The 27,440-nt window shown below is 35.3% G+C and overlaps 1 protein-coding gene across 1 annotated transcript; it reads right to left on the bottom strand.

The window, feature by feature from the left end:
- Window positions 1-468: 468 nt before the first annotated feature.
- LOC123310446 (homeobox protein unc-42) lies at window positions 469-27,440 on the bottom strand. The gene is made up of 5 exons (XM_044893914.1): window positions 26,931-27,440; window positions 21,750-22,015; window positions 5,035-5,214; window positions 1,979-2,075; window positions 469-705 (listed from the first exon to the last, which is right to left on the bottom strand). The coding sequence occupies exons 1-5, from the start codon at window positions 27,175-27,177 to the stop codon at window positions 599-601; spliced, it is 897 nt and encodes a 298-aa protein (XP_044749849.1). The 5' UTR covers window positions 27,178-27,440; the 3' UTR covers window positions 469-598.

Here is a 27,440-nt window from a genome sequence, read left to right as displayed (position 1 = left end):
AAGCAATGTAGGCATTTAAACTCATCTTCAGAGACGGTCTGTGTTCATTTCTAATGAAGACACTTTCTATAAGGCAATAAAAATCGTCTAACTGGATAAATAAAATAATATAAACAACAAAAACAAGGCAGGGCAGGTATTTATGTCATATGGAAACATTTTTGAGTTTGTTCTCGATTTATATGTGAAATTTGTGAATGCAGTAAATAAAATATCCTATTTTTGTCGATAAACTATAGGACAAAAAAGCCGCGCACTTCGAATTTATAGGGGGTAACAGTTTAACCAACTGAGAAAACAGCACCACGCACCTTTTGAAAAAAAACTCTTTTGATGCATAGCATTTATCCATCAGTAAAACAATCCGTCCTTTTGTTATAAGTTGGCGGTGACAAAACAAAATGATGCATTGCTTAATTATTCATGATGTTTGAACTCGAAAATTACAATCATGAACCCTAGCTCTTACCTTCAAATATCTAAGAAATACAGATCAAGAATTGAAATTTCCGTTCATCTCATCTTTTACACTTTGATGAGTTATATTGCCCGATATACTATTATTTCCTTCGAAAATGATCTCCGAAGTAGTTCATCATTACGTTTGATATTGCAACATAGGGGCGGCCAGATTTGGATGGTGAGAAGAGTTCATCCTCAGGGCAGATAAGCTCTTATTATACCAATCGTCTTCCGCACTCATACCTAGAAAGAAATCATTATTTTAGTCCAGCAAAACCAGATTCAAGAATTTCTGTTCCACATGAAAGCATGATGTGAATAAATCGTTCATTTTATAAAAACGGTCTAGGTCCATTTGCTGGAGATTGATCTTTTATAATACAAAAATTCTGGTCGATATATATACTTAATGAAAATCCATAATTGGAGTAAAAACTAAATTACATGATTTCCACTAACATGAGTTGTACAAACATGACACTTCATGTATATAGTTTACCTTCACATGCCCTATGATATAGTCAACTTTAGATCTCCTAACGACAAGTTTCATTATTAGTTTATTTTAAAGCTTTCTTCAGTTTCATTTTAGTAGGACTAAAGGAGGCTTAAGAATTGAAGAAAATTGATTATGCGACTGGCCGTAATGTAATGTAATTGTAACATTGACATATTTCGTTATTAACTGGATCATTGTTGATTTTATGATTGCCATAATATTCAAAGAAAGTATAATAAATATATGTGCTATTCGAAAAAAAATAACGAGCACAAAAATTCTTCACAATCTGATTTTTGATGAATTTTCAATAATTATTTGATGGATCTATAATGTATCTGAACCAACTTTCCATTAAACAGACCACTGTCAATAATAACAATAATACAATTTAAGCGATTATTTTAATTGTTGTAGCAGAATATGAAATCAAATTTAAAATGATAGCTTGTAACTAAATTTCTATTAGGTATTATATCGACGTTTCCCATAAAATTCATACGGATGATGAAAGCGGTATTTTGTCCTGACGTATCCTACTAACAAGGAAAAGACGAAGAAAAACGCGAGGAAACAGGAAATTGAAGTTGTTTCCGTTAGACTGCTCTAGGATTAGCAGAGACGCCTCCAAGATGTTCCATTTCCGATATAAGATGGATTTCGGTTAGAATTCCACTCGCTTGATGTCTTCATGAAATAAATACTGGTAAAAAACCTGATTGGATCGTGCATGAGTGGACTGCGAATATTGTCAGGTTTAGCCTTTGATTACATCTTTGAAAAAATGTGGTTTCAACAATCTCACGTTTTTATTATGTCGATTTCAAATATTTAATTGATGAGGCCGATAATGATTGAACCAGAAACTGAGTTACAGTATCATTCAATAAATAACGAAGTTTATTGGCAAAGAAAAATTAGCAATCCTGTTTTAATTGCACATGTAGCTCAGTATCCGAAAATCGGAATGTGATACACAGGAGGTTGTTTGAAAAAAATTTAAATGAATATACTCACTCATGGCGTCCTGCCTCATTCCTGCAACTGTCGTCATATTTGAACCATGTGACATAGAGAACGACTGCGCCATTCCTGGATATGTTGAAGCCGTCATCTATAAAAAATACAGCAGTTGAAGGTGAGCGATCAAAGTTCAATGATCTACCGCTAAGGGAGTGCATGCAAAGATGGAATTTATTGCCGAATTATAAGGTCAGAAATTTGGTCTATCAAACTGAGGGATATTGTTTCGTCTTCAGAAGACTAGGAAACCGCAGCTGAGTACATTTCCGTTTACGCCTAGTCATCAACATAAGGAGATGTATAAGCTCATGAAATCTCGAACTCCGAGTAGTTTGGGTAAACCTCGTGTGTTCATTGTGCCAGAGTCTGTGGAGAATGTCTACTTTGTACCATCTTTGAGTATTCAACCCAAAAGGCGACTCGTCAGAGTAAGCAAGGAAGGCTAAGCCTCATCATACAGCTGAGCACCAATATTTATAATGTGTGAACATTTCTAACCTATCATAATTTCAATAAATGAATTGAACAAATATATTATAGAACTCCTGTATTAGATATTTTCCCTCAGCTTTGGAATAGTGTCACTATCCATTCTTGATTATAATGAACACTAAACATTCAAACCACGTACCTAATTCAGTCATAAAAAGAAAACTCAATCGCCACTCTATCTGGTTATTGGTATTTCAGTGATGAACAGAGAGACGAAAAGAGTTTGCGGACCAAAAGAGTATGCGGACGGAAAGTACTTGCGTTCGAAAAAGTCGACTGTTCGTTAGGAAATTATAGTACGTAAAATGTAATTGTGTGTTTAGGTCGACGAAGAAATGAATTTATGTCATCACCAATCATTGAGAAAATCATGAAAACTCATCAAAAAATGAAACCGTAAATTAAATTAATCCATTTCGGTCATATCATCGTCTACCGAACTCCACCGATGCAAATTAAACGCCTCGGGTCATGAAAATTCATTTCGTGAATGAAAATTTATTCCGGCTACGGCGGCGCTGGTTTCGGTTATCCTCATCAAATTAAGAGAGATGCATGTAATATTCATTTTTGATACCGCTCCAATTTCGGATTCAAATCACGGTTTCACGCATCCGTTGGCCTCAGCCAGGTAAAATAGCGGCCAGTTTGCGGAGTTCATGCAATTACCACTCGGATATTTGCATGCCGCTTAGATGCTGTGAGATCTTCTGGGAAGATTGGAATAAATCCAGATTCTCGAGTGGATATGTAGCAGACACTAAATTAACGAAAGATATTGGAAAGAAGATTTTACTACAGAATTGTGTGACGATTCCTAACATGTTTTGGTGAAAACAAAATGAAAATGATCGTCAAGTACTTTTACAACCAGTGGTGGGAAGAATAATAAATATCCCGCCTGTATTCAATAATATAGAAAATATTTTCATGTAGTGTATTTAAAATACAAAATACATCAGTATATTTTATCTTTATCAACTTAAAATTCAGATTAAAAAAGACAATCAGGTGTTAGGTTAGTGAAATAGGGAAGAACTTATCTAGCCCAGCGTATTAATCAGTGAAAATTCCTTTCATGAACACTAGATATTTAAATGTAGGTACTACGCTCCAGTATATATGGAGTGAATTTGAAAATTCATCGTGAAATTCGTATTCGTACAAGAGTATTTGCTGGGCATGCTGAGGTTATATATTCGTCTTTCACTCACTGATAGGGAATTCCCAACTCCCTAAATCAGAGGATTTTCCCCTCTTACTTCTCCAACTTGAAGAGATAAACGAAATTAGTAAGTATATACCGATTAATATATACCGATTAGTATTTACCGATTAAAGGAAGTAGATACCCTATCTGATTATCGAAATGTCCATTTTTTTGCTTTGTTGTATCCCGGAAAAAAGATGATCAGAAACGTTTTATTCTTCTGATGGAAGAAGGGATGTATGGGATAAAAATAATGAAAAAATATTCTATGAATATGCAGAAGTCTTTTAGGCCATATTCAACATTGTCACCACCAAAACGAAAGAATATTTTTGAATTGCTCGACTTTGTTATTGAAGTGATGATTTATATATTTAATATTTTGTTGGAAATAACCGTTCCTCTGCAAATAATTCTACAAAATTACTGTGCTCGTAAAAATTATGGAACAAATTCATTTTCTCAGAAGAAAAATATTTGCCAACAAAATCCTGAAACAGGTCAATTTTTGTTTCACATTCACCGAATTTTCATGCATTTTTGAAGGGTTTTTGTTGTATCCTGTGCCATCCCCATCAATCTTCCCAATTTTTTGAATAGGGAAAGTGGATCATGTGGTATTTTTTGGCAAGGTCTTTGTATCTCCTTTATAGGCGTGCAGAAATGTTCACGAAAAAAATTTATTTTTTCAAAATTAGTTACTTCAAAGAGGTTTTCAGTATGTGCACTTTGTCATGGCTCATTTACTTCGAGACGATGGTACCTGTTGAAATTTGTCACCGAATGAAAGTCGGCCATTACAGTTTTGTTCATGCACAACTTTCAACCCCTATGAACTCTTTTATGGAGAAAAAAAATGGAGTGACATTGGAAATTTATTTCCAATGACCCACTTTCCCTAATTAAAAAATGTAGAGGGTTGACGGGGATAGCACAGGGTGGAACAAAAATCCTGAAAATTGACCTGTTTCAGGATTTTGTTGCCAAATATTGTTCTTTTGAGAAAATGAATTTGTTCCATAATTTTGACGCGCACTGTATATTGTTTCCACGGGATGGGAATATCTTCAAATGGCACGAAACCAAGGTTGCTTCTCCCTTATGACGAGACGTAGATGCTATAGGCAAATCATTCAGGTTACCTAATAGTCCAAATATGTATCCGAACTTCCTATTTCGTTTCTTTTCTTTTATTCGTCGTGAGTTTGTAGATTGATAAAACGTATATGGATCAATTTTTTCATCCGAGACGTTTCGAAAAATTACGAGTAGGTATAAACTAACAACTTTTTCGACTGTAAAACCAACAATTTATATTTTAACGAGTTTCTGCTTCCCTTCCACTCACCTGAGGGTATCGGTTGATAGCAGCAGCAGGGTGTGGATAGGGTTGGTAGCCTCTGGCAGCTCCCGGGTAAATGTTTCGCATCATAGCTCCGTTGCAGCCAGGCAGAACACTCGGAGCAAGAGCTTTCTGAAGTTGCTTCTCTTGCTTGCGGTATTTCGCCCGTCTGTTTTGGAACCAGACCTAAAGAAAAACGTCAATGATGATATATTGAATGAAAGTTTTCGATCAATGTACTCAATCAAGAAACTTGTTATTGCTACTTGTTTATGGTTCAAGTACAAACGTTGAATGAAGAAGTTTGAATTCCCAAGAAATATTCCAAACTTCAACAGTAATTATTATAAGAGGGACATTTTTGAGAGAGCTAGTATGGCTCGGAATCTTATTTGAATAGTAATTCTAAAAAAGAAATAATTTGAATAGGTAGGTGTACTTCGAAGTTTTCAGTTATTCAAATGGTTCGGAATACCTTATAATTTAAAATACGAAAGTGACACATCTATTTTGATTTTGCATTTTAAGTACTTTTGATGAGTATGTATTTTTTTTGAGTGATTTGATTATTGATTTTTCAGATTCATATTTCAATATCGAATATTGAATTATAATGCTCATATACTTAACACAAACCCCATTTTAAATGTGGGAATAACTATTTTTTTTTGAAAATCATTGTTTATTTCGTTTTTTTATTCTACCGGACCATAGATGAATCGTCTTAAGCCCGTTTGCAACAGCCGAGAATTCTCTGGAGAATTCTTTACAAAATTCTCGCAAGAAAAGGGCGGAGACTATTTAGTACGCAACTGAACAGAGAATTCTACCGAAAGTGCGTATGTAACGGTACATAATTCACGGCGCATGAAATCTCGAGTAAATTTTCTAGAGAATTCTCGGCTGTTGCAAACGGGCTTTATATGTAATAATCTTTTATGTAATAAATGAATAAATAGTCATACTCAGAATCATTACCTGAATCAAAATATAATATTCTATATTGTAATATTTTCTCATTTGCCTATGTTTTTTTCGAGCGATACTTGTTTCACGGAAAACACTTACATATATTCACGCGGCTCAAAAAATACGGACACGCCATACTAAACTCCTTCGAGCGTTTGTGATTTTTTCAGAAAATACCAATCAGAAATTTGACTAGCAAAGCTACTCTTCAGCTTGACTAAAACGATAAAACTCTGAAACACCATAGAATTCTGGTAGCATTCGCCATTTTGCAACCTTCTGAGTCACGCTTATACCTGATTTTCTTGAATATCAAACATGCTGAGATGAAATATACAACAGAACTTCGAACATCATGCGATCTTATACTCAAACGATTTATTCGAGTGAATGTTTTTTCACTGATTAATAATTAATAATTATTATTTTATTGATAGTTAGGTTTGTTAGAAATTGCAAAATGGCGCATGTTCCGGGTTTCACAAAACTTTGATAGCTCGATCAACGATTTGACAGACGCTCGATTTCCAAAACAAAAATCACTAAATCTCTGAAAACTTTTTATGAAGATGTAGCAATTGAGAATCATTGGTTGGACATATACTTTCATGTATGTATGTAAGGTAATCTACAGATTACAATGCGAGAATGATTATTCTGAATGCTCAGGTTTGAATTATCGAATTATCAATCAAGCATTGATCCCCCGATCAAGCAAACCGGGGTTAGTGTTACCTATGAGTTTTTCGATCTTCGGAAGTGCAAATCGGATTTATAAAAAAAATTCATTTGCGTCAAATCATAAGATAACCATTTCAAGAGAATGAAGGCCCAGGTTGCTCCTATTTTTTTTTATCGCTGATTTCAAGATATTGCGAGAGTTTCGATGAAAAACTTTGCTTTATCAAAACACAAGTTTTGTTTCACGAGCTTGGATTGATACTAACGGAAAGAGAGAGGGAAATTACCTCAATAGATTAAAATCAACTATACGGGGTTAGAACTATTTAGAGGGGGACTTCAGGGATATCGAAAACCGTTAGAAATACAGGATAGCTTCAATTACAAAAAAAGTTGCGTTATTTAAGGATGAGTGGGTTGGTGTAAACAGTTCCAAAATATCTCTGATGGATCCTGAGATAACTCGAAAAAACTGGAAATCAAGATTACCATTTTTTCTTCATAACTCATTTGTTTTTGGAGATAACTACACGAAATGTATAGTAGTCATAATCCTATATAGCGAATATACTGGTGTACTACTTTTCTGTAATTTAAGCCACCCTTTATTTTTAACGGTTTTCGATATTCCTATAGTCAGCCTCTAAATAATTCTAACCCTGTATAGTGACTGAAGCCCTCCTGATTGATTGATATTCATTTTTCTGGAATATAATGAATACAACAATCTTATATGGTCTCTATGAATCACTGATTCCTAGAAATTAATTATTAATTATTATATTTATTCTGATTTTGAGGCCAATTCAATGCTGAAATTTCTCATTACTTTTTATGGACTAATACTTCCGCAGATTCGATTTTTTCCATAAAACATTTTTCGATTCATTCACACAAACTTGTTTTTTTGTTGGAAGAAACGAAAAGTTTTTTATTCCTACTGAATTGAGGATAAAATACAAAAAGGAAAAAAACTTGAATTTACAGATCCAATCTTTTTTCAACTGGTACTTATTTTTCCGTATACTGAGAAAAGGTGGTTCACTTATAATATTTTTAGTTTTTCAGTTCCTGATAGGTATTAATCTGATATATTCAAATTTCTTGAACTTTTAATACTGGCGTATCACGGATGATACACCCTTTATTAAAGTTGAAGAAAATAAGTTTTAGTTGATAATATTTCTCGACAGATCAGTTTCTTCTTCTTTACAATACAAGGTTCAGATAAGACAAGCAATTGAATTCTGCTCTCATGTTTGGAGCTCAGCGCCCAAACATTCATTGCAACTCTTGGATTCCAATCAGAAAAGAACAGTTCGACTGATTCACTGCCCTTCTTTAATAGCCAGAGCCACAAGCAGCTCGTAAACAAGTCCAATGAAAGCACTCGCTCTATTAGCTCTGGAAAAAGTTGAATTGCCGGCGACTTGCGAGCGATCCAGCTTGTAAACTAGACAGGTGTACTCACAGTACCTTGCGCACAAGGTGTTTAGTAGCATTAGCAACATATGTGTGTTCTACTCGCCAGCTAGTTGACCACTGAGCATGAGCAAATGGGTACTCGACTACTAAGACACTCGCCGACTAGCCGGATTTTTACAAGCCTGCTTGTTAGCTCGTGTACTTGACCATTTATCATGATAGATGCTTCGCTCAACTACAGAAAGTAATGCCAGCTGTGGCTAGATTCTCATCACGAAGGATATGCAGGTAAGTACCTGTCTTCAGAGGAATCTTGGAATTGAATTCTTCAAGTATCAAGTAGAAATTTTTGGGTATTTTGTATTTTATTTGTCAGGTCATTATGTAATAGGTAGGTAGCCGATAAAAATAATATGTTTATTCATTTATTGGCTTTGTAGAGCTACACACAACTCCCATCAAAACATTCAAAATTTCAAGGGCTAAAGCTAAAACCTGTTAATGGAAAATACGAACCGAAATTAATGATAAACTGTTGGATTTATTTAAAATTCCAAAAGAGGAGGCGGCGAATTCGCGAGATGGATATGCATAATGTCGGCTTAAAATGAGACTCGGAGGCAGCTGGCGGTTTCGCCCCCTTTACTGCCAGGGCTAAGCTCATCTTTATATATATATACATCGCCGCCGTCGGGGGGCGCGGACTAACTCGATTACGTATCCATTTGATGGGATCCCAGTTGGCTGAGCTGAAACATGTCGTGATGCATGAGAAAAGAGGAGGGACTCAGTAATTGTAGACGTCACTCTTTCCAAGATGCGAGGGAAAACTTTTCTTGTTACGCACGTACAGATGCGGCTCCAGACTCTCGACTGAGTCCTTCGTTCACTGTGGGATGTCGGTGGATTCCATTGCGGTTAATTTATCACATTGGAATTGGATCAATTCTTCTGGCCTCCCAAATTGGTTATTTTCGAATCATCAACTGGAAAATTGCAGGAAAGCAACGTTTTCCTGATTATTAGTTGAATGATTGACAATCATACTGCGCTCGAGTGGTTCGTGGTAATAAAATAACCTTTTTATACTGAAAATCTCAGTTCAATATCGGAGGTAATACTCTGTGAAGGGTTTGCCAAAAAAAATACTAGTGATTCTGTTTAGAATCATGAGATTTTCTCAAAGATAAGTTTCCAACAACTACGCGTGTTTCACTTCCACATTGAATTTTCAGGTGAGTGTAGGTGGAACTAGCATCAGTGGAGGTTATTCCAATATTGGAGAATGTAATAGTGGTATTGGTGAAGGTAATAGCAGTATTGGAAAAGGCAACAATAGCATATGCGAAGGTAATAGGAGTATAGGCGAAAGTAATAGTGATATTGCCGAAAGTAATAGTAATATTGGTGAAGGTAATAGTCATATTGGTAGAGGTGATAGTGATATTGATGGACGTAATAGTAATATTGGTGAAAGTAATAGTAATATTGGTGGAGGTAATATTGATATTGTTAAAAGTAAGTAGTATCAGTAGCACCCTAACTCAACTGCGACTTTTGCGACCGAAGTGGTGAAGTGTTTATACTAGGTTTCCCGTTTTTACCTGATTCAGTTTCTTCAAATAACGTCTTTTAGTTTTCACCAAAATAAGCTTCTTCTCACTATACGTGTTTCGTCACGTTCAGCTTCTTAAGGGTGGTGAAGGTAATACTGGTATTAGTGAAGGTAATATGTACTTATATTACATTCACCCAGTGAGACTGTTACAGGGAGTGTAAGGGGTGCTAGGGCTCTGGCCTTCCAGGGGTTCCGGTCAGGATATAGTTCTCAAAATAGGGGAATGAACATTTTTTTCATTCTTGCTTGAAAAATTTGAAATTATCGAAAATATCAGAGCAATCGACGGTGTCTGCAGATAAGCTTTCTAGTCGGCACTTTTTCTTGTACGTACATTGAAGCATTATTGACAAATAGGTATATTTTAGTCAAAAAAACATGATCCACACGATGGTCGTCTCATTGCGATTGCCATTATAGCTTGCAATTACTCTATAACTGAATTTTGAAAGCATTGTCACAATTAAGGCTAACAAGCTTGTACTTGTTTGAACTGAGTAAGAAATGGAAAAATGGTCTCTTACGGCAAAAATTGAAGACTTTGAAGTGCTAAAAAGTGAAAACTAACCAGAATAAAGTGCAGTGCAGTTCACTCTTCGCGAGAGAAGGATCGGAATTTACGACCCTTTGACTGCTAAAATAATCTTTTAAGGGCGGTATTTTTTTATACGTCAGACTGATCCCGATTGTCGTAAATATAAGGCATACTAGACATGGAGCGCAGAGGCTGGCCTCTAACAGTATACTTCTCAATGGTCGCATTCAGCGGACGGAGCGCAAAGCGCTTCTGCTACCCATCTGTAGCGGTAGCGGTCGGGAACATGTTGAACGTCCGCTGTCAAGCCGAGATAGGATATAAGGCAGTCCAACAAGCTGCCAGGATGAGCTGATTGGTTGAGAAGTCTGTAGGAAAGACGTAAATAAACGGATTTTTTAAGTTTCGTTAACCTTGTGCTGGTTAAGTCAGTTTTTTTGTGTGAAAAATTACTTACTAGGTGTACTCTGTATCAATTGCGGTTCATCTACTTACCTACCTGTATATAAAAATGGAAAATTCAACATCCTTCTATATTTCTAACCATCAATTTCCATTTCATTTTCATCAACAAACTCAAACTCGTACATCTTCCACACTAAATAACAACTACTCAGTGCAAATACAACTTTCGCTCCTTTTCGCTACCGCTACCTAGCACAAATCAAATCCGCTCCCAAAAATGGCGTCCGCTCCAGAACGTGTTGAGAATGTAGCGCATATTTCACCGAACGTTTCCGCTAGCGTTTGGTAACAGTTGCGCAACTGTTTCGTCCGCTGAATGCGACCATTGTTGAAGTGAAATGGACTCCTGAAATGTAAGATATGAAAAACGATGACGGACGAATTCTTAGTCCGATAGGAAGCCAGGGCTGTATTTCATTCTGTATGATGAAGCGAAATTACGCCATAAATGCTTCTGAATGCAAATGATGATAAACAAAAACGAAATTATGACTCAAGAGTGATAATTCATTTATTTATTTATTCGCTGAAAGGCGAAAGGTGAAAAGAGTTCTCCTATGTCGAACGGCTTTGCGAGTAGGAAGATAACGGTCGGGTATCATTGTTCATTCGAACATTAGATGTGAGTATATCATAATTTAAATATCGGAATGGTCTCTGGTGAGTTGGTGCTTTTGTTGGTATAGCAGAAAATCTGGCCAATTTTATTATTCTGAACTTTCGGTTTCGAAGTAAGGTTTATCTTAACCAACCCCTTCGCCATTTTGCAGCAACTACTGATGTATTCTAAACATTGTACTCAAAGAAGAAATAAAAGGGACCCGCAGCTAAGCAAATCGGCAGAAAGTGTGTCCGAAAGGGTGGGAATGAGATAGATAGATTGCAGGGTATTCGTCTGTTTCTTTAATGTGTTTTTTACATCAATGATCTGACTGTTTATGACGGTTTTGGTGACTACTTGGTTTAATTTGGTTTTTGTGATTTCTGAAAGTGTTCAATTTGGAAACGAGATCTGAAAGTTTTCAGGATGCCTAAACTCACGATTAATATTCTTTTGAAACTCGAAACTCGATAGGTACATTAGGTACCTATACGTAAATCCTCACTATTCTAGTGATGCCCACGATACTCTTGTTTTCGAGAGTCTCGTCACGTCTCTTCTGGTTTTCGAAACTTTTAATAATTTCACTATTCTTGTTGAATGTATTGTTTTTTTCATATTATTTCTCACGATTTTTTGAACCGCAGTGTCTTCGATTTGAAATCAATAATTTGAATGTGTTCAATTGTATTCTTTCGACAATGGGTTCCTTGAAATGAAAGATATTTGCTAGGACAAAAATTTAAGAATCTTTGCCCTAGCTAAATGAAATAGCATACAATGATGCCAAAAAATTGTGAACATGAGGATATCTTATTTAAATAAAAAAAATATGACATCAAATGCGTTATGAGTCATTCTACTTGTCTGCAAAGTACCATATATTGTATTTTTCGATTCAAAAATATTTATTTGATTCCATATATTTTATCCTAATCCTGTATTATAGACTACAGACAAAAGCATCGAACAAAAGCTTTCCAGAGCTAGAACTTTCTTGGAAGATTTTTTATCTATTGTCTTAATACAACTTTCATAAATATATCATCCTAATAACTACAAAGCTATCGAACGGGTACCTATCTATAGAAAACTTGAATTTTCTCTGATGCCTCATAAACTAGGAAAGTTATGTGAGATACCGGGTGATTTCAGAAAAGAACTCTAAGCCATCAAAAATCGTATACAAAACATTTAGTATGAAGGAATTGAAAAAACTGTAAGTATGGGGAGTCCGAGAGAGTTTAACCCCTATTCACTCTTAAGCCACTTGAGCTGTATCTTTGAAGGGTAGCAACTAGCAACTCATTTTTTTGCCTGAGGAACTGAAAATTAGCTCATGTCTCCCTAACTCATGGGAGAGTTGAACAGGTCGCGAGAGGAACTTGACCATAAGTTTGTTTATCAGGAAAAACATTGAAATAAAACAATTTCCAATAACCAACGACTGTCTATGTCATGATTTCATCATCAGATGTATCAGCGAATGAAATACATATTTTCTATTTCAGTCACTCTCACTTATTTCCGAGATGCTTTTTACTTTTTTGAACCTTTATATATTTTCTTATATTTATTTCTATTATTCAAGTTTCTTTTTTGAATCAAACTATTATCTAAGCTCAATGTGGAAAGCTTGAACTACTGATGATGTCTCCTAAGCACTCTCGTTTAGTCAGTTTAGTCTATTGAACAGATGTGTTCTTGAAACTTTTACAACTATCTAGTATTAAAAAGGCTCATCGTTAATAAAACAATATTAATCAATGAAATTAATAACACCAAATAACACTACGCTCCTATTAAACAGTGTAACAAACAAAAATTATTCAATTTCTTACTCTCACTCCCGAACTGTTCTGATGGCGGCCAAAATGGAGCCGCCACTATACCATACTAGTAATAAGGTATACCCATAGACTTATTACCATAGACATATGTCTATGAGTATACCTTGTTACGAGTATGGCGCAAGATATTTACGGTAACGCGAAATTTGAATTGAAATATTTGATGTGGTTCAAGCATCCTACCTGAAAAAGTCTCCAGATACTCCCCTACTTATGACTTAAATTGGAATATCTGACTTTCTTTGAGTAATTTGCTTGTGATCTAACCCAAAACAACTCTTTATGAAATTCTGGTCTGTTTGTCGGTCTGCCTCTTTGTCCTAAGCAGTCTCTAGGTTGGTTCAATCGATTTTCACCGGACTGATGGAATTGGAAAAGGGAATCTCCCAGGAAGACTTTAGACTACAAGAAAAGGTGGAGTACTAAAGTAGGGCAAAGTTGAAAAGACAAGTGTAGAATAGAGTAGAGTAGGGTATACAGTAGTGTAAAGTAGATTATAAGGAAGAGAGGAGAGAAGTGGGGTGAAATGAAAAGAAGGAATGTTGTGTAAGTTAAGTAAAGAAAATTCGGGCACAGCTAGTCATCATCTATATGAAGAAGATCCTAATAGATCGTTTTTGTGTGTGTGTGAGTCGAAGAATATTCCCAGAAAAAATAATTTCATTAAATCACAATCTATTTTTCCTAGTTTTGTTCCTCTTTGATTTCACATTTCCATTCGAAATAATAATGAATAGATTCATATACTATAAATAAATGGAATTCCAAATGAAAAAAAAATCCGAGACATTTCGATTGTTTGAGGGTAGAAAATTCAACGTAACAATTCTGATCGCTTTCAAGATCGTTATTTCGACTCCAGTCCGCCACGTATAAAACGAAGACGTGTAGGTTCGGAATCGTAAATAGAAATAAGGATCAAGGCTGGGCGAAAAAGTCTTGGGGTGTTCCTAAGAGGGAACACACATATAGACGCCGTAAAAGCGCCGCCCCTCTCGAACCCTTGATTGAATTAGCCGTTCGTTAGGCGGAACCCTCGAGACGCAACTGTCATAGTTCTCAAAACTCCCTCAGGCTCCGAAATGACTCATGCATCAAGGTCCCTCTTTCATAGTTGTCCCATCCTCACTCGATGGGAGTAGGCACAATTGGAGGCTCGGCCAAACTGATGTCGAATTCGTTTGTGTTCGAAAGAATGCCCATCTTCTACTTGATTCAATTAAAATCCTTCAGAGGGCCGATGAAAATCGGGAAATGTTCTCGGATATTCGGAATTCACAATGTATGGCACAATATTTATAGAACGAATGGCACGAGACCTAATATCCTTCTGCTGAGGCTAATAGAGTGAGGAAAACACAGTTTATCAACAAAAAACAGGACACGATGAGTTACTCTTACTCCTTCAAGAATTATAGGAGAAGGAGATAGAGAAACCCAGAAAATTCAAGATTGGGGTAAGAGCCCCAGGGTGGGCAAAATTCGTTGTCCACTGGGGAGTTCTCGAGAACTATACCAGCTAGGAGATAACAGATGACACTTTATCGTACTCTCGTCTCCTGACTAATCCAAATCCGAAAACAGAACCGACCTATCATTTCTAGATTTTGAGTTATAAACAAAAATTGAGATTTTGACGATTTCGAAAAGTTCTCATAATTTTTTTGTCTTTGAAGTAATAGATCTAAAACTTGAACCTTCTTAGGTACTTTTATCCTTAAAATCTACTGACAGAAGATTTTTTCCCAATTCAAAAATATCAAATTCAATAAAAGATTTCATGTAAAAAAACGAAAGTTCGCCTAATGATTCGAAATTAAAAAAAATATTTTGAGCTCCTCAGTTGACTCTACGTGAAAAAGTGCCTGTGGAAGGTTCAAGTTCCAGATCTGTAAGTTCAAAGACAAAAAAGTTATGAGAAATTTTCGAATTCGCCAAAATCAAATTTTTTGCTTATAACTCAAAAACGAAGAATCGTAGGAGGCTACGGTTTTCACAATTCTTCGTTCCTTCGAAAAAGAGGTCGGAAATGTGTCATCCGTTTTCTTCTAGCTGCTGTAGTTCCCGAGATCCCCTCAGTAGACAACGAATTTTTCCCAGCCTGTACATACAGGCATATCTCAGTGGCGTAGTTGATGATAGGGGGGGAGGAAACTCAGATGAATATTTATAAAAGAAGAGACATTGCATTTTAATTAGCAAATTGCTTTCAAAATGAGCAATATACTTTTTTCTGTTATTAATTATAAGGATGACATATGTCAATGTCATAACTTGACATATGTAAATGTCAAAACTACTTATAGGTACTAAAAGACAAATGAAAACCTTATGTTCGCATTCACCAGTATCAAAGTAAAATTTCTTCTTGCTTATGCGCAATGGTTTCCAACCGTCAGTAAGTGAAACGAGAACCGATTCAGCTTTTAATATCGTTTTGTCGAAAAACTTTATTCTTGTAGATGCTGTGAAACAGTTATTTATGAAACGAAATTAATTCGGAAGCATAACGCCCGCCGATAATTAGATAACTCAACAAATGTTACTATCCTAATCGAACTAACAAACCACCATTACTCAGTATTAACAGAAATTCCATTTCGTCGACAAAGAGTAGGTGACCATGGTTTCGGTCTCATTTGAACTCTTCAGAACAACATAACTTCTTCGTCAACGAAACTGGAATGAATTGCCGGCTCCTTTTATTCGATTTCAGTAGCGGATAAATATGATGTATAAATACACCGTAGCGACATCTGACAGAGATTTAGATCCTAACATTAGTTGATTTAATTATCGTCGGATGTTATGCATCTGAATTAATTTCGTTTATTGACTAAAAACTTCAATGATCTATAGAAGGTTAAAACCGATCCTCAAGATGTGTTATTAGTTCAAGAGTTGGTGACAAAATCGGCAAGAGTTTTGTAATGATAATGGCTCATAATGAAATATGATTAATAATAATAATAATAATAATAATAATAATAATCTTTATTTGATCAAATATCAACAGATGTAGATCACGTCAATACATATGAAGCTACAATGAAACAAAATCTCCCTCATTCAAAAAATCCCCAACACTATAATAACATTTTCTAGCCAAAAACATTTTTAATCTTTTTTTTTGAATTGCAATAGGCAAGCATTTAAAATTTTGAGGAAATTTATTCCATACTGTGATTATAAAATATACAGCATTCCTTTGTATATAACTAAAATTTGTTTTTTCTCTACTGAGATAATTTTTTCCTCTGGTATTGTATTCATGACTTAACAGTAATTCTTTAAAATCATTGAAGTTGTTGCTTACATACATTACACATTCATAAATAAAGAGACTGTACAATGTCAATAAGTTATTACCAATAAATATATTTCTACAGCTCTCATTGTATTTCATTTTGAAGATAGTTCTCAAGCATCTCTTCTGCATTTTGAATATTCTCTCAGCCTCAACAGAATTACCCCAGAAAATTATTCCGTACCTGAGTTTGGATTGAACGTAGGCATAATAAGCTGTCAGGGCCGTCTCTTCACTTATTATATTGGTCAATATCCTCAAAGCATAGCAATATCCTGCAATGCCTGTAGACAGATTTTCAATTTGTGTTTTCCAACTCAGGTCCCCATCGATATATATCCCCAGGAAAGGTACTGCATCCTCTGTCTTGATTGTTTTACCATGATATGTCAAGCTTATGGCATCTTTATTTCTTTCCCTAAAGACGAGCAATTTTGTTTTATCGATGTTTATTACCAATTCGTTTCTTTTGAACCACTTTTCAAGATTTTCCAAGTCACATTCAAGCTGATCCTTGCATTCAGTCAGAGTCTTACGAGACAAAATCATTGATACATCATCAGCAAACATAACCATATCATTGGATGTTACATGAATTAAATCATTGGTATAGATTATGTAGAGTAGAGGACCCAATATTGAGCCTTGTGGTACACCTCTCTCAACATGTAAGGGATCTGATATTACCTGTTTGCCATTTCTTCCTCTCTCTGTGGTTCTTTGAGTTCTTCTTGTTAAATATGATCTGAAGAGATCTAGTGCAACTCCTCTTATTCCATATTTTTCCATTTTTTCTAATAGGATTTTATGATTCACACTGTCAAATGCTTTTGTCAAATCAAGGCAAAGAGCTGCTGTCACTTGATTTTTATTCAATGATTTTATGATGGAATTTAGTGCCTGATACATTGCATTTATTGTGGATTTTCCCTGCCTGAAACCACATTGTTGCTTAACCAAGATGTTATTTTTTTCAAAAAAATGTAAGACCTTATCAAAAATTATTCTCTCGAAAATCTTGTTGATATTAGATAATATTGATATAGGGCGATAGTTATCATAGATGTTTTTATTTCCCTTCTTGTGAATTGGTTTAACCAAAGCTTCTTTGAGTGCCTGTGGATATTCGCCTACTTGCAATATTCGATTGATTATATGAGTTAAAGGTTTCACAAGTATTGATGCACAGGTTTTTAATAGGTCAACAGGTATCTCATCATATCCAACTGTTTTCTTGTTTTTTAAGCGCCTTATATAGCCTAGCATTTCCTCTTCCAATACTGGCCCCAGAAAAATGCTACTATCGAGTGGTCTAACAGTCTCTGTGTCCGTCTTATTGCTCATATCAGGTCTTGGAGCAGACTTCAGAAAGAAAGCGTTCATCTCGTTCAATAAATCCTCCTCTGATTTTTCTGGAAACACCTCGAATAATGATTTGTCTTTATCTCTTTTATTTTTGGTTGTCTTATTGATCAATGTCCAAGTGGCTTTGGTCTTATTCTCAGAATTTGCTATGAATGTCATCTCTGCATTTTTTTTGGATTGTCTTACTACTTGCTTCAATATATTTGAGTATTTCTTGTAGAACTCCTGTGATACTAAACCCTCCAACATTTTTTCATAAAGATCTCTTTTATGTTTGCTTGACTTCTTTATTCCCGAAGTGATCCACATCCTTTTGAGTCCTTGTTTTAGGTTGCATTTTTTCAGTGGAAATATTTGGTTAATTCTCGACTTCAATGTATCGAAGAAATATTCATAGGCTCTATTTGGATTCATCTGCAACATAACGTTGTCCCAGGTGCACTCTTGAAGACTATAAAAGAAATCTTGGAGCTTCGATTTTGAGAAGAATCTTTTCTCAATGATCTCCTTTCCGTTTTGTTCTATTGGTGTTACGGTCTCCACTGTTATGTGCTGACCCATATGATCTGTTAAGGCCGATGTGAGATTTTTATTGTTTCTAAATTTGGTTGTATTTATGAATATATTGTCAATTAGAGATTTTGTTGTTTCTGTTATTCTAGTTGGCTTAAAAATTGTTTGTTTATAGTTGAAAGATGTTAAGAGGTCTATAAATGCCGTCTTCGAGCAGTCATCATTCAGTAGGTTAATGTTGAAGTCACCACATACTACCACATCATAGTTGGCAAAATTACAATTCACCGCATCGAGCACTTCTTCAAATGTGGTCATAAAGGTTGATAAGTTTCCCAGGCCAGTTCGGTAGATAGACATGACAACCAGCTTTCTTATTTTACTCATGATGCATGATATTTCAATCTCGCATTCCACACTCATATCTTTTATGAATGGTACATCCTCAAAATCCTGCAGAGTATCCCTTACCAAAATACATGAACCCCCATGCACAGTTTTGAGTGTGTATAGCAAGGTCAGGTAGTGGCGGCGACGCGCTTTGATGTATAGGTATCTAAAATCTCCGCACATAGATCGACTGCTGACTACCTCTGTTCCATTATTCTGTGGCCTGACTATTTATTCTCAAATAATTTATTATACCTAATCAAGCAGCGCTTTGATGTATGAAAAATTACAACATCCGCACTTTGAGATTACTTCTGACTACCTCTGTTACAGAAATCTGTGCCCTGACTATTTCATTCTCAAATTATATAAGTTTGCAGCAAATGCATTTTCATTCATTACAAAACTCTTGAACCGACATCGTTATGGTGGCAACTTATTTGGGGCGCTGACACGCTACGTTCCACATAATTGCGGTCTGACTACTTTAAGAAGTTTTTTGTACTAGAAACTTGTTTACTGTTTACAAATTTTTTACAATAAGCTTGTAGAGCCCACCTACATCAAAGCGCGTTGCCGCAAGGTGTTCCACTACCTGACCTAGCGAGTTGATGCTAAGAAATTGTGTACTCAATAAGTCAATACTCAATCATATTGAATAATATTATTTCATTGAGTATTAAACCCTGGGATATATACTCAATGATTATATTACAAAAATCTTGCTGATTTTTTGCCAGCTCTCCGACTAATGGGGCAATCTAAAAACGGAATACTCTCGACCTTAGTATGAAAACAGCATAGCACTCTCACTGCCACTTGCGAAATGTTTTTTTTTTTAAGACCGTTTTACCATTTCGAATAGAAAATTAGGAATGTTCTATAAAAAGGATAATGCGGGCAGATAAATAATAAATGAAATCAATTCAGACACATAAAATCCATTGTTAAGATCTAAATCGAACCATAGCCGTCTTTAAGGAGAGCCTGGTTCACGATTAAAATGCAACGTCGCAGTAGGGCCGACTCTATCATGTCCTTGATACGCATGACGCTTGTAATTCGTAAGTTTAGTTGGTGAATAACCGCGTCGGCGTGAAGTTTTTGAAACAAGTAGTGTAAAACTTGTGAAATCTTGTGGCTTTTCAGTTTTTTCGTTTTGTGATACATTATAGTGAAGAGTGTAAGTAGTGTTATAGTGCATTTTGTATTGGATTACCTTTTTAACCGTAAGCACATAGCCTTATGAACTTCCGTGAAGAAGCCATTTTCAATCATGGTCAAGAAATGTTGTATACCTTCTTGTAAAAGTAATTATTTCTTAACCCGGAAAGACGGTTATGTGAGTTGCTTTGGTTTCCCCAAAAATGAAGAAAGAAAGCTTTTATGGCTCAAATATATCCCTCGAAAAAATTTCGTTCCCACCGTTCATAGTGGGGTTTGTGAAAAACATTTTGAAGAGTCCGATATATAATCAGACATGATAAGCATTTACAGCCGGATGGTTCATTCAAACTCATATCATTAAGATGTCCAAAATTAACAGAAAACGCGGTTCCAAAAATGTTTCCAAATTGTCAAGCTTATCTTTCAAAACCAGTTTATAAAAAAAGAACAGATCCACAGTCTAGAAGGAATACAATTTTAAGTAGGAACAATGATGAAATCGAGGTTTTTCAAATTCCGATAAATAAGATTTTGATGATCTAATTAATAATTATTTCATGTTTGAGAATATAATGTTATGCTTAAGAATAGAATATGTTATGTTTGAGTATGTTGTATTTAAAAATGATGTTATGTTTGAGTATATTTTGTTCAGTTGATTGTTGATAGTTTATTGAGTTGATTGTGAAAAATGTGCAATTGAACTTGTTCAACCCAATATATCGATTCATTTCTGCAATATGTTCACATTCCTATATACATGTCCCGTTCACTAGCTCCTTCAAGTATTTCATGATCGGTTTCATATCTTCGTTTACACAATTTTATGGCAAGAGAAACCCCTACACTCCCGTGGTTCTTGCTGAACTATAAATTGAAAAACAAATATCATTTGCCTATAATAAAATGAAAATCCTTTCATTTGATTTGAAAATCATTTCAGGAATATTTTCCGAATTCAATTCTTGTGCAAACTATTTTCTCCGCTATAAATTAAATTTATTGAATAAGTAGAGCATCATACTATATTCTTTCAAATTTTCCATCAAAAAAACATTTCAATAACCATTTAATAACGTTTATAGGATTCGGAAACGCAAGCATACAGCGCTACGTACTAAACTAAAGTCGGCCCACCAAGTTGGCCAATCTGCTGCGTTGTCAGATTGTGTTCCAGGCTTTCTCTATAGACGGCTGTGATCGAACTAACAAACTGCCATCGCTCGGAAACTGCCATCAACGGAAACACCACTCCCACGAATTGATGGATCTCTTATTTGATGCTAGCAGACGATTCACTTTCTTAACTCTTAGAGCGAATATGTCACCATGTATTATGCAATTGCTCTAAACTCTTAGTTGCAGAAACCGTATTTTACGATCATCAAGCAGTCAAGAGATAACTTTAGAAACGTTTGAATTCGACAGAAACCGTTGTAGATGGATACATGCTGCCATCTTCGCACTGAGTGTGAAGTGAATTGAGTTGGATTTCGTTACCTGCCAGGTGGCGCCAGCTTATGTCTCTACATCGTAACGTCTAGTGGTATCGAATCACGTCTATTTCCGTCGAGATGTGAGTCATGTTGATCTGACGAGAGCAAACAAGCGATGGTGATGAGGTTGTTCGATTTAGATCGTAACAATTGTTGTTTTTTATATCAATGATGGTATGAATCTCAATTGATTTCGTTTATGAAAAATGTATCTCACTCAAAATTACTAATTATAGATTTTCGAAAATCTATAATTATAGATTTTCGAAAATCTATAATTTCAATTTCATTTCATGATTAACAATTGTATCATCATTAAATTCTTCCATATTCAAGTACCTGTATTCTTGCTTCGTTCAATTTAGTACTTCTAGCCAATTCTTCTCTACAATAGATGTCCGGGTAGTGACTCTTCGCGAACGCTGCCTCTAATTCTGCTAATTGTTCCTGTGTAAAGGTCGTTCTATGTCTTCGTCTTGCCGGGGTTGGACATGAGGCTGTGGTTGGTGTGTGTCCGGCGTGTTGAGGACCTGCTGGTGAAACGGAACCCAAACTACCGGTGCTTCCTGATGAAGGCTCCGGTTTCAATTTTTTGAATGCTCCATCTGCAACGGAAAAAGAGGCCTCATTACTTTATATCTTTATAATGAGCAATGAGCTATAGAACTTTGGGCAATCTTCACATCTTCGGGGTGGCGGAGGTCAGAATGTTATTTTCAAATCTTAGGACATGGTTTTTATTATTCATGAAATCGTATGGCGAATAGTTGTCAAATGTCCACTTCAGGTATACTAAAAAGATGTAACTGTCCAAATAAAATTCTTCTACTTTCATCATCTTATTGTTATTTCTCAGGAACTACAGCAAGTATTCCCTTAAGAGCATTATATGATCATGATATAGGTAGATATATGAAAAACATCAGAGTTGAGAGTTGTTGTTTTGACAATAAAATAATAAAAAATATAATTGAAACGAGAGTTGTTAGTTTTTGGAAAAAGTATAATTGAGGTAGAAAAATTTTCCTTAAACATTTGATTAACAAACTTCCGAAGCGATTAAAAATGAAGATGAAAGATATATTTTTCATCGGACAATTGAAGTTTCGGGGGTCGCAACTCTGCTTTTTTGACTTTCGACCGAGATATTTTGTATAACGCATTCTGTTGTCACCCTCATCGACAATAGAGTACAATTGGAGATCTTCCACCTGTTTTATAGACCGTCACAAATTACACATTCCATATAATCCATATAATAGACCATGTGGTGAATCCCCAAATTATCCCTTAATCCCTATCGTCCTGGTGCGTAGCCTGAGGACTCTCTCTGTGTACATATGGGAATATAATGACCTCTCAGGGTGTCCTAATGAAGTGTCATTTCACCAGATAACATATGTGTAGCTGTTCTCTATTGTTGGAATCGAGTGGTTATCGATCAGATTAAATTCGCACATAACGAATGAAAGTGAATTTTATTTGGTGAAATTTGAGAATTCCAAAAACATGCTTACACCATGTTCCGCTTGAAATTCATTGAAATATTCTTGAAATTTAACCTTGTATGGAAAATTATAAATATCGAAAATGGAAGAAATGAAGTGTTTTTTTGTGACCGAAACCGGTTCCAAAATTTACAAAGGACGAAAAACTGTCTATTACAGCCGATTTCGTAAATAACTAATTTGACAACAACAAATGACAGTTATTCTCACAGGCACTCATGTTTTATCACATTCTGTATACACAAAATTGATTCAATCATCCCGGGATCTAATATAGCTTAGTAACGAAGAGCCAGACGAAAAGTGTTTGCGGACAAAAAGTGTCTGCGGACGAAAAAATAAGAAAAAATAGTCGATTTTTGTTCGGAAATCAGTACGTGAAATGTCATTTAAATAAATTATGAAATCATGCAACATTTCCTTCAAATCGCTCAGAAGATGATGAAATGTGACAATTTCTCAAAAAGGGCAATACTATTATACTTTTTCCGAGTTTTCTAAAAAATCAATGAGGTTAGGTCTAGCGGCTCTTTTAAGAAGAGTCTACAATGTCACATAGTTTAATCTCCTCAAATCTCAGTCTATTTAATAAAACCACAAATCTGAAGGAACATATATACAGATGAAATAAGGCACCTAAAATTCTAAATTTTTCACAAATTCTCCTTGATTTTGCTCATTGGAAATAATGAACTAATAAACAAAAGAATGAAACTACTTCGTCTATTGAATATATGTTGAAATTTTGAAGAAAAGTCAAATGATCAGGATATTTTCGAAACAGCTTGACATATGACATATTCGAAAGAGATTGAGCTGATTATTTCTTGTTGTATAGGTACCTCGTCTTCAGCAACTATAGTGGCGGACAGAGTGACATTGACTTTCATTTCTTCGAAGAAAAAAATAGTATGCCATCAGTGCCTTTTTCCAAAATTGAATTCATTTCTACAATTCTAATTCAATTTAGAATGAAAAGAGCCTCGACATTTTCTCTCCAGGATGCAACACTTCACAGAAAAAATTGAAATCCGTTTGATATTCAAATAACTACTCGAGTAGAGGAATCGATCAATGAATTGTATTAAATCAAAACATGGAGTTTTTAAATTGAAAGAATTGTTGTTGATCAAGGCTGCCTCCGGCTAGGATTCAACAGTTGAAATATACGTTTCGAAAGTATCAAGGAATTTGTAATCTATTTCAAGAACATGTAACACCATGTATCTTGTTTTCAATATACATAACATAACATCATGTATCTTGAAAGCAAAGCATTTCCGGACGAAGGCCTATAAAACCTTTTTAACTCCAAATAACTCAGAGATTAATATATTGAATTTGGTCGCAATGTTTATGAAACTCCCTGTATATTGTAAAAACTCTATCAGCGACAAATGAAATGTAACCTTCGGAAAATCAAATGTATTTAACTTGAAACCATAAATCCATGTTAAGTGTTATTAAGTATCTATTACTTCAACTTAACACTAATGGTAGGTTTAGGAAGACGCCCTAAGAACTAAAACCTGTAATAAAGGAACGATCTCATTGGCAGATGCGGTTTACGTAATCGCCGTCTGCCGATAAGATTGGTTCCTTTTTTAGAGCTGCTTGTCACTATAGTAAATTCAGCATACTCAGTTGTTTCAGTTCTGGAAGTTCACAAATCTTTTAATTCGTCTGGATGTATTTTTGATACCATAAAACCCATTATCACCTTAAATTTAATCCATAGACAGTGTTTGCGGAATTGCAGTTATTTAACCTTAACATTCAATATTCCGCACTCAGCCCCAATCTCAACAATAGACCGGTTAACACTCAATTTGACATATTGTAACTGCACAATCGGACATGTGTGGCAACCAGGGGTTGTGCTCCCCCTCGAGATTGAAGGCGATAATTATGGGATAATTAGAGGGCTTTTGAGTCCTCCTTGTACTCATTGGATAGCAAACAAGGATAAATAAAGTGTATCTTGATTTGTATCTCGGTCTATCGATGACAGTATTATAGAAACTATAGATCTAGATAATCATGATCATAAGAAATATGGGACTTGCTATTGCATATATATATAATACAGTAAGATCCCAGAGCGACCAGACATAACTTATTTTCACACAGGTAAAACTTTAGGATCTCGGTAGATTCTCATGTGCTTTGAATATCTGCGAACTTGTGGTGCTTACCTAGTGACACCTGGGCAGATACCAGGTGGCGAAGGTAACTAAAAATAAGTGTTACTTAACTTATTTTCACATGTCTGATTTTTATATATGTTGTGAAGAATATTATTCTGAAGTTAAATTATAAGTGACAGACACTTTCAATGGGCCAAAACTCTTGCCAGACGTTTTGAAGCTGCACAAAAAATAAATGAACTTTACTTATTTTCACCTGTCTGATATTGAAATATGTCATTGAAGTAACTATAAAAAAGTTATATTTCATCATTCAGACGAATAGTAGTGACCAAACATCACCTAAACATGAAAATGGAAAGTGTCTGTCACTTATGATATAGCTTCAGAATAATATTCTTTAAAACGTATATGAAAATCAGCCATGTAAAAATAAGTCAAGTAACACTTATGTTTAGTCAACGTTGCCACCTGCCCAGGTGTCACTAGGCAAGCTCCACAAGTTCGCAGGTATCCAAAGCACATGAGACTCTACTGAGATCCTAAAGATACATCTGTGTGAAAATAAGTTATCTCTGGTCCCGCTGGGATCTTGGGGTATAAAGACTGATCTTTGGTGACAGAGTGAAGAATATTTGGAAACACCTTTTTTATTTTACCTTTCTCCCTGTGCAAAAATATAGACTCAAATTTCAAATTTTTTTTTACTCAAAACATAAGTCGTGTTTGTTCAGATGTAAACCCCTCTCTTAATCTGATATTTTTTTTTTAAATTTATCTCTCGCGAATGAACAATAGCCATCAAGTGGAAATTTGTCAGAAAATAATACTTATAAACAATTTTTCTACTATCAGACTATGTATAATATAAGAGGTTAAAGTATTATTTGCTTTATAACTCAGCAAAGAGTATGAAGACAGAGAGAAAAAAGTAAATCCAGTAAATACCACTTTTAATTAGATTTTTTTTATAACTTTCATTTTACCAAATTGATCGCTTCCAAGGTACCTAATCGAAATTTTGTTTCCAAAAGCAATAAGCTGAGTAAGACTGAAATATATTTTAAAAATTTTATAAGGGATATTCTGATCAAAAAACAACTCAGCACTGTCAATTTCTAATTAGGATTGAGGAATAAGATTAGACTCCACCAATTGGACCAACTTCACCTTCACCCACTTAAAGATGCTATATTATTGTAATAGCTATATACGTATCGTGGCTCCAAGTTCAAAACTTTACATGCTGGCCTAGTTTTCTTGGGGTTTCTTTATGTTATTATTATTATGTATGAACTATTAAATAAATATGAATCTCAAACAGTTGTATACTCTTTCTGCAATTTTGGAAATAAATTTATGTTATGTTAATTGATATTTCAACCCTTCGAAACAATTACCACCATTGATAATTAGGTTTTGTTTCAAACTTGATTCACTTTAAAACATATAGCTCTGAATAGGTTTTCCGTAATTTTTTTTTCTTGAAAAGTTATGAGGAAAATAATGCCCCATTTCAAATCCTCATAACTCTTCTAAATACCAGGAACAACAGCTTTATTCTGAGAATCATCGGTACAAAGGAGTGAGAAATCATCGAAAGTCATAGTTGGGGGTTGTAAAGAAATCTTATGAATATTTCAGAAAGGTCACAGTTCCTTCAATGCGATTATTTGTACACGAGAAATTTATATCTCAACGGGTGCTCAAAATTCGAAAAAAAAAATCAACTTTGTATTATTTTTGAGCAGTTGAACCGCTCAAACATTTGGGGGTCGCTTTCCGAACCACCCTTCCCTGTATACTCATCAATTATACTTTCGTGATTAATACTAAAAAAATTTTCAATTTTCTTGGGTACTCACCGTTATGATCTGTGATCGACCTCGAAGCAGCAGGGGGTGTGTGAGCTGGTGTATGATGATCGTGTCCATGAGGTATACCCCCATATAAAGCACTGAAATCCTCCGCCGAAGAACCGCTGGTATTGCACTTCCTTTGGCCATTCTTCTCTGCATTATTCATCAGATGATTGTGATGGTCCTCCAACAGTCCTCCAACTCCCAACAAATTCCCCATCCCCACCAAATTCGGCCTTAGTTCGTCCATCATCGATTTACTTTGGGGACAAGTGTTGAAGTTGAGTTGCCGGGAAAATATAGCCGGAAAAATATTAAACTGCTGGTGGGATATATCCTCAGAGCTGGTTGTTGGGGTAATGGATGCGGATGGGGGATTGCCTAGTGCCCCCAGGCACGATGAGACACCTTTGAAATCCAATTTGAGGCTGCTGCTTACAGAAGAGTATATCTGGATCTTCAGAGTTTCTGAAGAATCATCAAAGTCTTCGCCGTTACACTTATTCGTATATTTAC

Source organism: Coccinella septempunctata, chromosome 3 (assembly GCF_907165205.1).
Source record: "Coccinella septempunctata chromosome 3, icCocSept1.1, whole genome shotgun sequence".
In the NCBI taxonomy this organism is placed as follows: Eukaryota; Metazoa; Arthropoda; class Insecta; order Coleoptera; family Coccinellidae; genus Coccinella; species Coccinella septempunctata.
The sequence above is the reverse complement of the archived record's forward strand: the minus strand, read 5'-3'. Positions and strand labels throughout refer to the sequence as shown.